The following is a 13,521-nucleotide window of genomic DNA, read 5'->3' on the forward strand; positions in this document are numbered from 1 at the left end:
TCCACCGTATGTATCAGAAAAAAGTGCCATCAAAATCAATCAGCTTATTGTCTTTCATACATCTTGTTCAGTTTTTTTAGCCCAGAATTGCTCCACTTTTGCTTTGGTACTTACAGTAGACCCGTAAGTTGCAATATACAGTCCTCTCCCATCAAAATTCTGCTTGGAACACTAATAACCAGGCTTCAGCTTACATGAAATGTAGCTATCACTGAAAGCACCTTAAAAGCTCAATGTGTACTGTATATTGCTTACTTTATACAGACTCACTTCCATTTTAGTCCTGAATTGGATAGTGTCAGCATTAGAGACTATAATAACCCCTCCTTTTTGTGGAATATCTATACAACAACAAAACAAAACTGGACAGACAAGAAAATAAAAAGCACGTTATTCTTATCCCAAGACACTTAGGGCCAAATACATTTCAATTAAACCAAGGCAAGTGACGTTATTAACGGATGTTTAATGCATATCCACAAAGCTAATTAAATGCAAAAACAATAATAATAGCATGTTCTTGTATAGCGCTTTTACATGGATATTTTGCAGGCACAGGTCCCTGCCCCGTGGAGCTTACAATCTATGTTTTTGGTGCCTGAGGCACAGGGAGATAAAGTAACTTGCCCAAGGTAACAAGGAGCCGACACCGGGAATTGAACTAGGCTCCCCTGCCAGTGTCTTTACTCACTGATCCACTCCTCACAATGGTTGTTGTTTATCTCATTGCCATAGGCTTAACATTAGGTTAAATTAGCACTACCTTCAAATAACCTGGTAGACAGAATTTGGATGTACAAAGTGTAATAAAATGATTAGCATATTTCCCAGATATGTCATGTGTTTCTTTTTGTCCACCAGTATCTCTCCACATATTGTATAAAGGTGTGTTTAGGCAGGTATATATATGTTACATGTGAGGACCAGTGCCCGTCATAGTTTTAGAGCAGCGTTTCCCAAATGGTGGGTCGCGACCCGGCACCGGGCCATGGCACCAAAATTGCTGGGTAGCAGCGAGGCTGGCCGCGTGGTGTCTCCCCCCTCCCGCTCAAGTAAAAAAAAATGGCGGTGATTCCCCCCGTGGTCCCGCGCGCTTGCGCAGGGCAAGCAGGGCCCGCTTCCTTCCTCCCCCCCTGCTCCCTTCCTCTCCCCCGCTCCCTTCCTCCCCCCTGCTCCCAACGTGGGACGGAGGAGGAAGTACCAGCTCCTCTGCGGCCCGCACGTTACATGGGGCAGGGTGGAAGTACAAGCTCCTACTGCGGCCCGTTTCCCCCCGCGGCCAGCTTCCCGAGCTCACCTCCCGTGGCACCCCCTCCCGAGCCCACCTCCCATGCCCCCAAGCCCACCTCCCGTCCCGGGCACCAGGGGATATCGGGGGCAGCAGGGGAAAGCATCCGGCGGCAAGGTAAGTCACACCACCCAGTCACTGCCTCCCACCCAAGTGTCCCTGCCCCCCTCATCCCACCCACCTAAGTGTCCCTGGCCCCCTCCCTCCCACCCACCCAAGTGTCCCTGGCCCCCTCCCTCCCACCCACCCAAGTGTCCCTGGCCCCCTCCCTCCCACCCACCCAAGTGTCCCTGGCCCCCTCCCTAAAGTCCCACCCACCCAACCAAGCCTGGCCCCCTCCCTCCCACCCACCCAAGTGTCCCTGGCCCCCTAAGTGTGTCCCTGGCCCCCTAAAGTGTCCCTGGCCCCCTCCCACCCACCCACCCAAGTGTCCCTGTCTAACCCAAGTGTCCCTGGCCCCCTCCCTCCCAGCCACCTAAGTGTCCCTGGCCCCCTCCCTCCCACCCACCCAAGTGTCCCTGGCCCCCTCCCTCCCACCCACCCAAGTGTCCCTGGCCCCCTCCCTCCCACCCACCCAAGTGTCCCTGCCCCCCCCCTCCCACCCAATTGTCCCTTCCCCCCCCCCTCTCCCACCCAAGTGTCCCTGCCCCCCCCTCCCACCCACCCAAGTGTCTCTGGCCCCCTCCCTCCCACCCACCCAAGTGTCCCTGGCCCCCTCCCTCCCACCCACCCAAGTGTCCCTGGCCCCCTCCCTCCCACCCACCCACCCAAGTGTCCCTGGCCCCCTCCCTCCCACCCACCCACCCAAGTGTCCCTGGCCCCCTCCCTCCCACCCACCCAAGTGTCCCTGGCCCCCTAAGTGTGTCCCTGGCCCCCTAAAGTGTCCCTGGCCCCCTCCCACCCACCCAAGTGTCCCTGGCTAACCCAAGTGTCCCTGGCCCCCTCCCTCCCAGCCACCCAAGTGTCCCTGGCCCCCAAAGTGTCCCTGGCCCCCTCCCTCCCTCCCACCCACCCAAGTGTCCCTGACCCCCTCCCTCCCACCCACCCAAGTGTCCCTGCCCCCCCCCTCCCACCTAATTGTCCCTTCCCCCCCCTCTCCCACCAGAGTGTCCCTGCCCCCCCCTCCAGTCACTCACATCCGTCGTTGCCTGTAATTCACTGTTTGTGTCTGTGTGCGTATAGGGGAGAGCGAGTGTGTGTGTGTATCAGTGTCTGTGTGTGTGTGTGTGTGTGTATCTGTATCAGTGTGTGTGTGTGTCTGTGTGTGAATCAGTGTCTGTGTGTATCAGTATCAGTGTGTGTGTATCAGTGTCTGTGTGTGTGTATCAGTGTTTGTGTGTGTGTGTGTGTGTGTGTGTGTAGCAGTGTCTCTGTGTGTGTAGCAGTGTCTCTGTGTGTGTAGCAGTGTCTCTGTGTGTGTGTGTGTATCAGTGTGTGTGTGTGTGTGTAGCAGTGTCTGTGTGGCTGCGTGTGTGTCAGTGGCTGGGTGTGTGTGTCAGTGGCTGCGTGTGTGTGTATCAGTGGCTCTGTGTGTGTGTCAGTGGCTGCGTGTGTCAGTGGCTGTGTGTGTGTGTGTATCAGTGGCTGTGTATGTATGTGTATCAGCGGCTGTGTGTGTGTCTGTGTGTGTATCAGTGGCTGTGTGTGTGTCTGTGCAGGCCCTATAGGCCAGTATAGACGATAAAAATTTTAGTGGGTCACGAAAAAGAAGTTAAAAAATAACCGGGTCACGGAAAAAAAAGTTTGGGAAACCCTGTTTTAGAGGAACAGATTGCATGGGCAATCACAGAGAAAGAAGGGGACCGTTGTTTTACCCTGAACTGACATGTGGAGATAACTGTGCTGAGACTTATGTCAGGGAGAGTGATGATGAAATCCTAAATCACATTGTACTCAAAGAGAAAAGGGCGCTGAATGCCTGAACCCATCCCAGACGGCACATATTGGTAGAATGTTGCTCAGCACTAGAATATACTCCAAGTATAAAATGTTTTTGGTACATTTCCATGCAACCATATTGAGATGAGACCTTTGTTTCTATTCTAGGATGGGACGTTTCTGGTGAGAGACAGCTCCAAGTCAACACATCCATTTGTTCTTGTGGTGTTATACAAAAATAAAGTCTATAATGTTCAGATCCGCTATGACAAGCAAAATAGTGTATACTTGTTAGGATCTGGACTGAGAGGACAAGAGGTAGTGTACCCTTCATCATTTCTGCAATTTTGATACTGTACAGCGCGTTAATAACAATAGCAAAATAGGTAGATGATCAAAATGAGATTTGTTCACTAATTGGACATCTGAAGAGGTGGCTTCTTAAATGCTCTTTTACAATCATATCTATGAAGAACTGTCATGTTTGTCCAGAAAAAAATAGACCAACCTGAAACTATTCTACATTTCTGCACTGACGCCTACTAGAAATATGCACTACCTAACTCAAAATAACTAAAAGTGCTGTTTATAGGTTCTTTGGGGATATATATTTTTAATCATACAGATTTCGTATATTAACTTAAAAACCATTTTTCAATGATTTCTATTTTAATGTAATCCCACCCATGGGCAGCTTGGCCCTATTAGTAAAAAAAATAAATATTCATATTGAGCTATTTTATACATGTTGATATACTGTACACTGATGTATAGTATTTTCTATTTCTATAGTATCTGTTGGGAGTGAAAGTGCATTTGCATTTACTAATGCAACTGAGCACAGTGTTTCACTCTTTATTAACTATGTTAAAATGGATAAGTAGTAAAGAGTGACACACTGTGCTCATTTATTATGACACTGCATGTCATTACCCAGAATCCCTGACTGCAGTGGAAGCGATAATGTGGAAACACAGGGTTGCAGATCTATCTGAGACATGCTAATGCACCACAGGGGGTAATTTCAATCACTGAACAGTATGGTGGAGGGTTTTTGTCACTTTTTTTTAATGTCTGAATACCTCCAGCAAATATTCCCAAAATGTCCCAACAGAGACGATTTCTACTTAAAGTTCAATAATAAGTTACTCACTTTTATACCACAACTTGCTCATTCCTGTTACATATGAGAGCACATGGGGGAGTTACTGACTGGTCAATTTGAATAGAAATTCCATTGGTTATGGGTTGGGAATGAAAAAAAAAGGAGGCCTGCAAATTTCATTTTAACTACATGTACAGTAACTGATCAAACTTGAATTTACCTTTAAAATGCCTTACAGTATATTGCAAGGAAGATGTCTAGATGTTGTAAATTGTGTACAATACACGTTATTCAATTTGCATTTGGAGCTTTTCCAATAGATCAGATTATAAATCCACATCTGTTTAGGAAACTGGTTTAAATGCAGTAGCTTCTTGATGTATGGCACAGAATACGGAGCGCAAATACTCCCAGGTGTATGCAAGAATAAAAAAAAGGGAAAAAGTATTGCAACACAGCAAAAAGCTTCAAAATATAGAAGTAGAAAAAGCCAAAATAATCACACTCACATGCTATGTATTAGAATATGGCGATGAAGAGGTTAAACCTCTTAAGGAGGTGACTGGAGCCTCAGTATTGCAGGTATGGGATGGGGGTCAGAGATTCAGTATAATATTAGACTTCATATCCTCCGCTCATAGAAATAAGAGAAAACAGACCATAGAACAGAAATGCAATTTACTTAGCAATTCTAAAGACTATTGGAAAAAGTATTTTTTCCTCAGAGTTGCACTACCCCCTATGATTTTTGTATTGTGATACATATTATTCTTATTACATTCATTTTTCACATGTCACTGAGTTGGTTGAATAGTACGTTAATTTACAAGTGAAATATGCGATTTAACCTCTTCACTTCTTGATGTATGTCAGTGACATGCTTACATTTGTCTAATCAAATAGTAATCACTGGTTACAATTTTTGTCACCTACCAGGATTTTTCTTCAGTGAATGAAATTGTTGAGTACTTCCAAAGAACACCTCTTCTTCTGATTGATGGAAAGGACCGAGGCTCAAAACAGCAGTGCATGCTAACATTTGGTGCTGGCTATTGTTTAAATAATTAACAAAAATTATATTGAGAATTATTGCATCGATGAATAATGCTGCATATCAAATTCTCCAATGCATGTAAAGGACAGTGAACTAAGCTTGATAATTTAACTCCTTGTTTTTCATTTTAATATTTTTTCAGTTATAATCAGTTTAAATATTCTACTCTTGTTATTTTAATGCCAATTTAAATGCAGCAAATACATTTTTCCGGAACATGTTACTATCAATGTCTCCGATTGGGTTGATTTGTTCATATTTTGTCCTAAGAATCACCCATTTTCACCCATTTTATTCTATCCCAGGTCGCCGGCAACTTTGGAGAATTGTTAATCAGAAGATAAACTTTTTTTATTTAAACAAACACCACAGAGGGACTTATGAAAATCTGCAAAATAATTATAAATTGCACCATTAAAGAAGCACTGTTCAGGACATGTATAATATAGAGCAAACCCGAGAATCACAACTTCAAATAGTCTAAAACAATGTCTCTGTAGACAGACATAAAAAATGTGTAGCCTAACCAAAATGCCCTGTAATGCTTCTAAAAAGAAAAAGAAACCACTAGCAGTTATAGTTGTAGAGGAATAGATATAGAATTACAGAAAAACAGAGTGCCGTGTTGAACTGAGAATGTCCTTCTGTGAGGAAGGACTCATCTGCTGGTATTTAAAGTGGGTTAAAGAGATGTTGGAAGGAATTCAATAAACACTCCAGTGCAGCAATAGTCTTCAGTTTAGGCAACTTTAAAGGAACAGTACATGTTCGGGGGTTGAATAGGTGGGAAGCAGGGGGGGAACACCCTTCTTCCCGAGATACTTACCTCCTTAGTGCGTATCGCTAGGAGCTCCAGAGGTTTAAAGGGCCTAGTCACGGGGGCCAACAGGAAACCGCAAGGGATGATGTCACGGCTTCCTATTGGCCTGCGGGACATTTAAGCCACCATTATGTTTCCTACACACAGCCCAGCCGAAGCTGCTATCGGCACCCGCTACGGAGGTAAGTAGTCCAGGAAGCGGGGGGTTCCCGGAGTGGAAATTAACACACTAGCTCCGGAGACGCCCTGCTTCAAACTTATGTAAAAAGAAAAGGAAAGCAAGATTGCTGCTTGAAGTTATTTTTTAAAGGATGCTGTAGGAGGATGCTAATTTGCATAGATAATTGGTATTATTATATGTGTACAGTGTTTTCTGCAGAGGTGTGGGATCATATTTTCACTTAAATACTTGCATTGCTGCTTTATATTTTTCACTTGCTGGCTGTATTTTTGTTGGTGAGTAATTAGAGGCAGTAAATATGGAATAGTTTAAAATAATACCTCCACATTGCAATTAGCCTTGCCATCTTTTATGACCTTTTATACCATTTACACCTTGGAAGAGGCTTAATAAATAACAACTAAAATGCTTAGATTGCAAGTTCTTTAGAGCAGACTTTTTTCTCTTACAGTGTGTATGTGTATATATAGATTATGTGTATATATATATATATATATATATATATATATACATACATACATATACACACACACACACACACAATGCTAATATAACCATTTTGTTTTATTACTTCTTAAAAATGGCACAATGCTAATCTTGCCAAGCACTGGTGTACGTTGATTTAATTTGAGAAAAGTATACATGCAGAAATTGTTACACCTTTCATACATAATTACTGTACAGAACTACTGTCATTAATTATCCTTAAAGAAGCATTGCAAAAAGGAAGCCTTTTTCCACTCCGCTTTAAAAACACAGTTTTTATTTCACAAAATTCTTTTCATGCTTTTTACAGCGATTCTTTTTTTTGTGCCATGCTTTAGCATAACAGAGGTATATACTTGTAAATTTGTAGGCGTTTCATTACTTCTATAAATCACTGCTTTTTAAGTGCTAGTTTATAAGAACTTTGCTGAATTAAACGTCTGTTTTATTATTTTTAAACGTCAAAAGAGTTGGGCATTTTATTTTTGTGTCTGTTCTTTCATAAATAAAAGCTTGCCAAAAAAACAATACCATAGTTATCAAACAAAAAAAAAATGACCAAAGATGTCAGGTATATATTTTATTGCAATATATACCAGGCATATTTGCTAATAAAGATTGATCAATTAGTAACCATAGCGGCTTTGAAGGCATGCAACATGATGTCTACCTATTGCATGCCATAAATTGTATTAAGGCAATGCTTTACTAACCTCTAAGGCAGGGGTACGCAAACTGGGGGGCGTGCAAGATTTTCTACTGGGGGCGCAGTGGTTGCAGAGGCTCCGCGCTCTTCCCCAAGGCATTTAAATTAAATACCGGGGAATCAGCGTACACTGGTTCGTAGGTAAGGGGGAGGGGGCGTGAGCACTGGGGCTGGCAGGCAGGGGGGTGCAGTGCAGAAAGTTTGTGCACCCCTGCTATAAGGCATAAAAAGGTCCAACCCATTATCCTTCCCCCAGGGGGGAGGGGGTCATGTACAGTATCAAGGTAATTTTGTTACAAAAAGGGTACATTTTCACCCTGCCCCATGTATCAGTCTTTTGCTCCAATTTTGCCCCATCTGCCCTAGTTTGCGACTTGGTTTGTCAGTGGGAGGAGTTCCATGGTGCACAAACTATAATGAGATGTATCCATTTTTTCCCTTTTATTTGCCCCAGAAAACCTTCCATATCTGAAGTGGCAAAAGTCTAACATACTGCATCAGATGTAAGCAACTGTTCTTATGTACATTATACCACAGCTCTGCTCCAAAAAATGGAGCGGTGCATCAAATATGGTTTCCTCTTGTGCCGAATACACCTTCCAACTCATTCAAGGTGTCTTCTAGTGCTGGTGTCGTCTATACAGGCCTCAGGGCCCTAGTCAATAAACTCTGTTAAATCAACTTGGGAATCGCCAAAAAAATGATGTGCTATTCTCCCCAAAACCCTAATTTAATAAAAAATAGTTATGCATGATTTTTACCTGGAAAACAAAACAGACATTTAGCATACACAAATTATAGCAGAGATTCAAGTGAATGATGAAGACCAGTGATGATAAAAATACCAATAAAAAACTGTAATAAAACCGGGAATTTAAACTAGTGATAAATGCTATGGGATCCTGCTAAAAGAAATGTAGTGGTAACTAAATAGTTGCCATAGCAAAATACTCTCTTTGGAGCATATTGAATACAATATAATGTACTTTCAAGAGTGTGCCCTCTTCATCCTATTCATTAAAAAAAGTGAAGATTTACACGAAATAGCCCAGAAAAAAAATGCATTATCAGCTGAAATTATAATTGGCATGTCAATGAGTAATGTTTCCAAAGTTACTCATTGACATGTGTTCAATTAACTCAAATGAGCTATGAAAAATGCAATCAAAGCTCTCTAGTTCACAATTTATTGGAGGTGCTACTCCAGGGTGGTGAACCTACCAATTCAGAAATCAAAATGGCACTTGCCATATACTGAGGAAAAACAAAATGGAAAGCCTGGACTAGTTGAAAAAAAAATACACACAAAATCACAATATTATTAACCCCTTGTCTTTATTTATATAGCGTCATTAATGTACATAGCGCTTCACAGTAGTAATACACATGACAAACGCTTCTGGCAATTCGATCGCCATTTTGGAGTGTCGGTGGTGAGGCCAGTGACCTGCTGCCCATGCACATTGTGCCGAGAGTCCTCAGCTGGTGGTTGGTGTATACCGTTGCCCAGCACGTCGATCCCTGTGATGTCATCTCCTAAGGCCCGCTCTGAGGACTGCTGTCTCTATCGGCACGGCTGCTGAACAGGAGAAGGAAGGGGGATCCGTGCCTACATATCTATGGACTGTGTACCCACACTGAAAGAGATCGATACCACTACAAAGAGGGACTGAGTTCAAAGGGACTTACCTTTATGGAGGCCGAGAGGTCACCCACCTACCTAAAGTGCATCCCATGGTTCCAGAAGCCAGAGACTGCGACACTGGGGGCGTGGAGTGAGCGATCCTACCGAATCCTGTCACAGTGATTGGTAACCCGTGTCTAGGTACACGGAATGCTTGTTTTTAATTCTTTTATGTACGCAGATTTATTATCCTATAAATGTTTTGACACTTTTTATACATACTTCACTATTGCGTTGTGCGCTGTTTTTCTTCTTGTTTTTATTGCCATACAATGTCTTACTAACCACTATGGCCCCCATTGGGCCTAAGCTAACACACAATCAGATGTATCGACTTACAACGTTCAAACCGCTCTTATCAATGATGTCAATTGGGAAAAACATCCCACTGATTCTTGTGCCATTGGAAAAGGCAGAACAACGGGGGAGGGACAAGCAAGGCTGTTGCCCCGGGTGAGGCTTCCTAAGTGGTTCAGGTCGGGTCAGCGACCAAAGGTCCTGGCAGAGGATAGCAACATCAGCGTATGGTGGAGCCTGCCCCGGCAGTCAGATCCGGAAGTCAGTTCCGACTTCCATTCTCCTAGTCAATGAGAAAGAGGGAAGAAAGGGGTGAGAAAAGGGGAAATAGATAAATGGCCGAGGAAGGGGAGGAATAGAGACAAAGAGGGTGAGAGAGAAAAGGGAAGAAGAGAGAAAGGGGTGAATGAGAAAGAAAAAGATGTGTAAGAGAGAAGGGAGGTGGGAAGAGAAATGGATGAGAGAAATGGGTGAGAGAAAGACGAGGAAGAAAGAGAAAGTGGATGGAGATAGGGATGAGAGAGAGGAATGGTGGGAAGAGACGGGGAAGAGAGAAAAGGGATAAGGGAATGGGAAAGAGAGAAAAGGTTGGCAGAGAAAAATGGGTGAAAGAGAAGGGCGTGGGGGAGATAGAAGAGGGGAAATAGAGGCATGAGAAAGGGGAGGGAGAGAGAAAGGAATGAGATAGAGAGGAGGTGAGAAAGGGATGAGAGGGGGAGAAAGAGAAAAAGGGATATGAGAGAGAAAAGGGAGGAAGATAGAGAAAGGTGTGAATAAAGGGGTGGAGAGAAAAGGGAAGTGAGAAAGTGGTGAGATAGAAAGCAGTAAGAGAAGGGGGAAACAACGGGGTGACAGAGAAGAGTGGGGGGGGGAGAAATAGGCAAGTGAGGTAGTGAGTGTGAGAAGGGGAAAGAGAGAGTGTTCTATAAATTGGGGGGGGGGGGAGAACAGGCACAGTTGGTGGATCTTGCCCTGGGTACAAAAATACCTAGTTCCGCCTCAGGTCATTGATAAGAGCAGTGTATTTACCATGTGGAGTAAGAACATGTGAAGAAGGGTGTCTGATCTAAAGACAGCACAACAATTCTAAATCTTTCTTGTACAACAAATAAAAATACCACTTGTGAGCACATTTACGTCTCAGACAAGTTGTCAACCCTGCCTTTCATCATTATCTCCTAGCATACAATGCTTCCACTGCAGCCAGGGTTTCTGGGAAATAACATTCAAATGAGCACACGGTGTGTCGCCTTTTGTTTTATGTCCATTTTAACATGGAACCCTATAAGCTTACGCCTGCCGTATTACATAGGTTTTTCAGAAAAGTCTGGGTTAAAAAAGGTAAATATTTTCCAAGGTAGGGGACTGGAAAATGGCACCAAAAAGAGAAATAGACACAAAGTAGTCTAATACAGTTCCCAAGTATAGTGGGGTCTAAAGGCCAGTAGCTTACAGTATGCTACTCGCATATTCCCCACTTTCAAATCTCATATCCCAAATAGTGACACTCTCTGCAGGTGTAGTGTCGTCTGTTGAAAGTTCTCAGGAGAACAGAGATGAGACACAATAGTGCAGACTGTATAAACATTTTTTTGTTTATATTTCAAATTAAAACCAAATAAAATGCGCACTCACAACGTGAACATTCTTTGAAACATGTAGTAATATAATCAGGAAAGTTGCAAACAGGCTGCAATCTCACCGCCTCTGCATTTGCCAGTGTCCCATGTGCCACTCTTGTCAGTCCATGCGCTATGCTCATCTGGATGTCTCACTCAATCCCCAGACTCGTAAACCGCTTCCTTAGGAGTCAGTTTATTTATATATAGCAACAATTATGTAGCGTACTTATCCAGGGTGCTGTACATAAATTGGTAAAACAAAAGTATGGTTACGTATAGATTTGATTAAAGAATAATTGTTAAGATGTCGTTGTGGTGGGTAGGGGTGGGAACACTATGGTCGGGGTAAGGGTTAGGTGCATTGAGAGCATGCTTGGGTGTTGGGCAGGGGTTGTCAATACTATGTACCTGCCAGACTACTACTATATATACACACACACCCCAAATGGTAATACCTAATCAATTAAAAAACACAGGGCAATATACAGTAGCTGAAAATCTACACCTATCAACACCATATACAGAACCGCAATAGACCATTCAAACAGACCTCACTAGACTCAAGGTGTATGAGTATGTATTTACAACCTTTCTAATACAAATGTAAATTACATTTAGGTACAGTTTTGCAAAAACTCTATTGTAGGCCTGCACAACTCCATTCCTCGAGGGCCGCAAACAGGCCAGGTCTTCAGGATATCCCTACTTCAGCACAGCTGGCTCAATTAGTGGCTCAGTATGACTTAACTAGGGATATCATGAAGACTTGGCCTGTTTGTGGACCTCGAGGACTGGAGTTGTGCAGGCCTGATCTATTGTATACAATAAAATTAGTCCTCAAACATGGTGGGATTAACTAAATTATATGCATACTGTAAATAATCTAGTGTTAAATCATTATGGCTCAGATTAAATAGCCAAACTAAACCTTATTGTGGGTAGCATTATATACATACTAGCAATACTATTTCATACATAGATCTCTAGACATATTTAAACTAACACTCAAACATCCTACCAATACAGTACATATTAACACAATAAATTCTATACTACAGTGTAGCTATCTCTGAATTTATGGTTCCTAACACAAATGCATAATGACACAATAGATCCTACAGTATACTAAACAATGTAACAATTACAGCAATAATGTCAAATATATGGTAAGTCTGAGAAAAAAAAATGACCATAGTTATGTACAAGTATACACAATTACAGCAATAAACAACTGCAATTTTCCATATAGCTACATGATTTTATACATGCTTCACTAAAATCCTATAAAAACAACAAGAAGACGGTCCCCACACAAGAGTATACAAAGAAAGACCAGAACAAGTAATCACTGAAAAAATCCAATTATTTATAAACGTAATAGTAAAGCATACAATATGTGACAATGCATATACATATATATATATATATTTTTATATATTTTATACACCGCCTCTAATGTAGGGGATGGCGGTGGGGGGCTCCGGGGGACCCGTTGGACCCGGACAGAGGAGGGGGAAGCCCCGATCGGAGGACCGATTCTCCGAGGCTCCGGCGCACGCACGGGACACCTCGGCGCGCGCCCGGTTTCTGTCGCGGCCGAGACCGGGCAAAGGTAAGAATAAACTCGGCCGCGACAGTAGTTATTTAGTTGGAGTTCTTTTTTTTAATTTTTAGTGTTTTTATCTTGTCTGGTTCTTGTTGCACATTGTATGGTTATTATTAGTGGTAGTTTTGTTTCCCTTTCACTTTTTTTTGTGTTTTGTGTCCTTTGTGGTGATCAGTTGTTTACCTTGTACGGCTTTTTCCTTTGTGGATATCGTTCCTCTATCCGTGTGCTAGTTATTTCTACTTACAGCATATTGTCTTGACAGCTATTATTGATTATACAGTGTCACACATTGTATGCTTTACTATTACGTTTATAAATTATTACATTTTTTCAGCGATTACTTGTTCTGATCTTTCTTTGTATACTGTTGAGTGTGGGGACCGTCTTGTTGTTGTTTGTATTGTTGCTTATTAAGGGACTTACGTGATTCCCTTAGGTCACTTCACACCTATGGACTAAAAATAATTGAGCTCTGTATTTCTGTTATATTAGGTGGTGCTGTCTGTTACTCTTTTCTTTTCACTAAAATCCTATGTTCAACAGATATGAAAGTAAAAACCAATACATTTATACTGAATCTACAGAAAAGGAGAAGAGACAGAATATATACAGTGGTGTGAAAAAGAAAGTACACACTCTTTGAATTCGATGCTTTTACATATCAGGACATAATAACAATCATCCGTTCCTTAGCAGGTCTTAAAATTAGGTTAATGAAACCTCAGATGAACAACAACACGACATATTACACAGTGTCATGATTTATTTAACACAAATAAATTCAAAATGGA

The 13,521-nt window shown here is 42.4% G+C and overlaps 1 protein-coding gene across 2 annotated transcripts in view; it reads left to right on the forward strand.

Moving 5' to 3' along the window:
• The window catches only part of LCP2 (lymphocyte cytosolic protein 2), a 226,248-nt gene extending 218,969 nt beyond the window's left edge, over window positions 1-7,279 (forward strand). For both annotated transcript variants that reach the window (XM_075601673.1, XM_075601672.1), the window contains 2 exons: window positions 3,335-3,484; window positions 5,208-7,279. In XM_075601673.1, the coding sequence (XP_075457788.1) occupies window positions 3,335-3,484; window positions 5,208-5,339 (282 nt within the window). In that variant the 3' untranslated portion in view covers window positions 5,340-7,279. The remainder of the gene's footprint in view (window positions 1-3,334; window positions 3,485-5,207) is intronic.
• Window positions 7,280-13,521: the final 6,242 nt, after the last annotated feature.

Source organism: Ascaphus truei, chromosome 5 (assembly GCF_040206685.1).
Source record: "Ascaphus truei isolate aAscTru1 chromosome 5, aAscTru1.hap1, whole genome shotgun sequence".
NCBI classification, from domain to species: domain Eukaryota; kingdom Metazoa; phylum Chordata; class Amphibia; order Anura; family Ascaphidae; genus Ascaphus; species Ascaphus truei.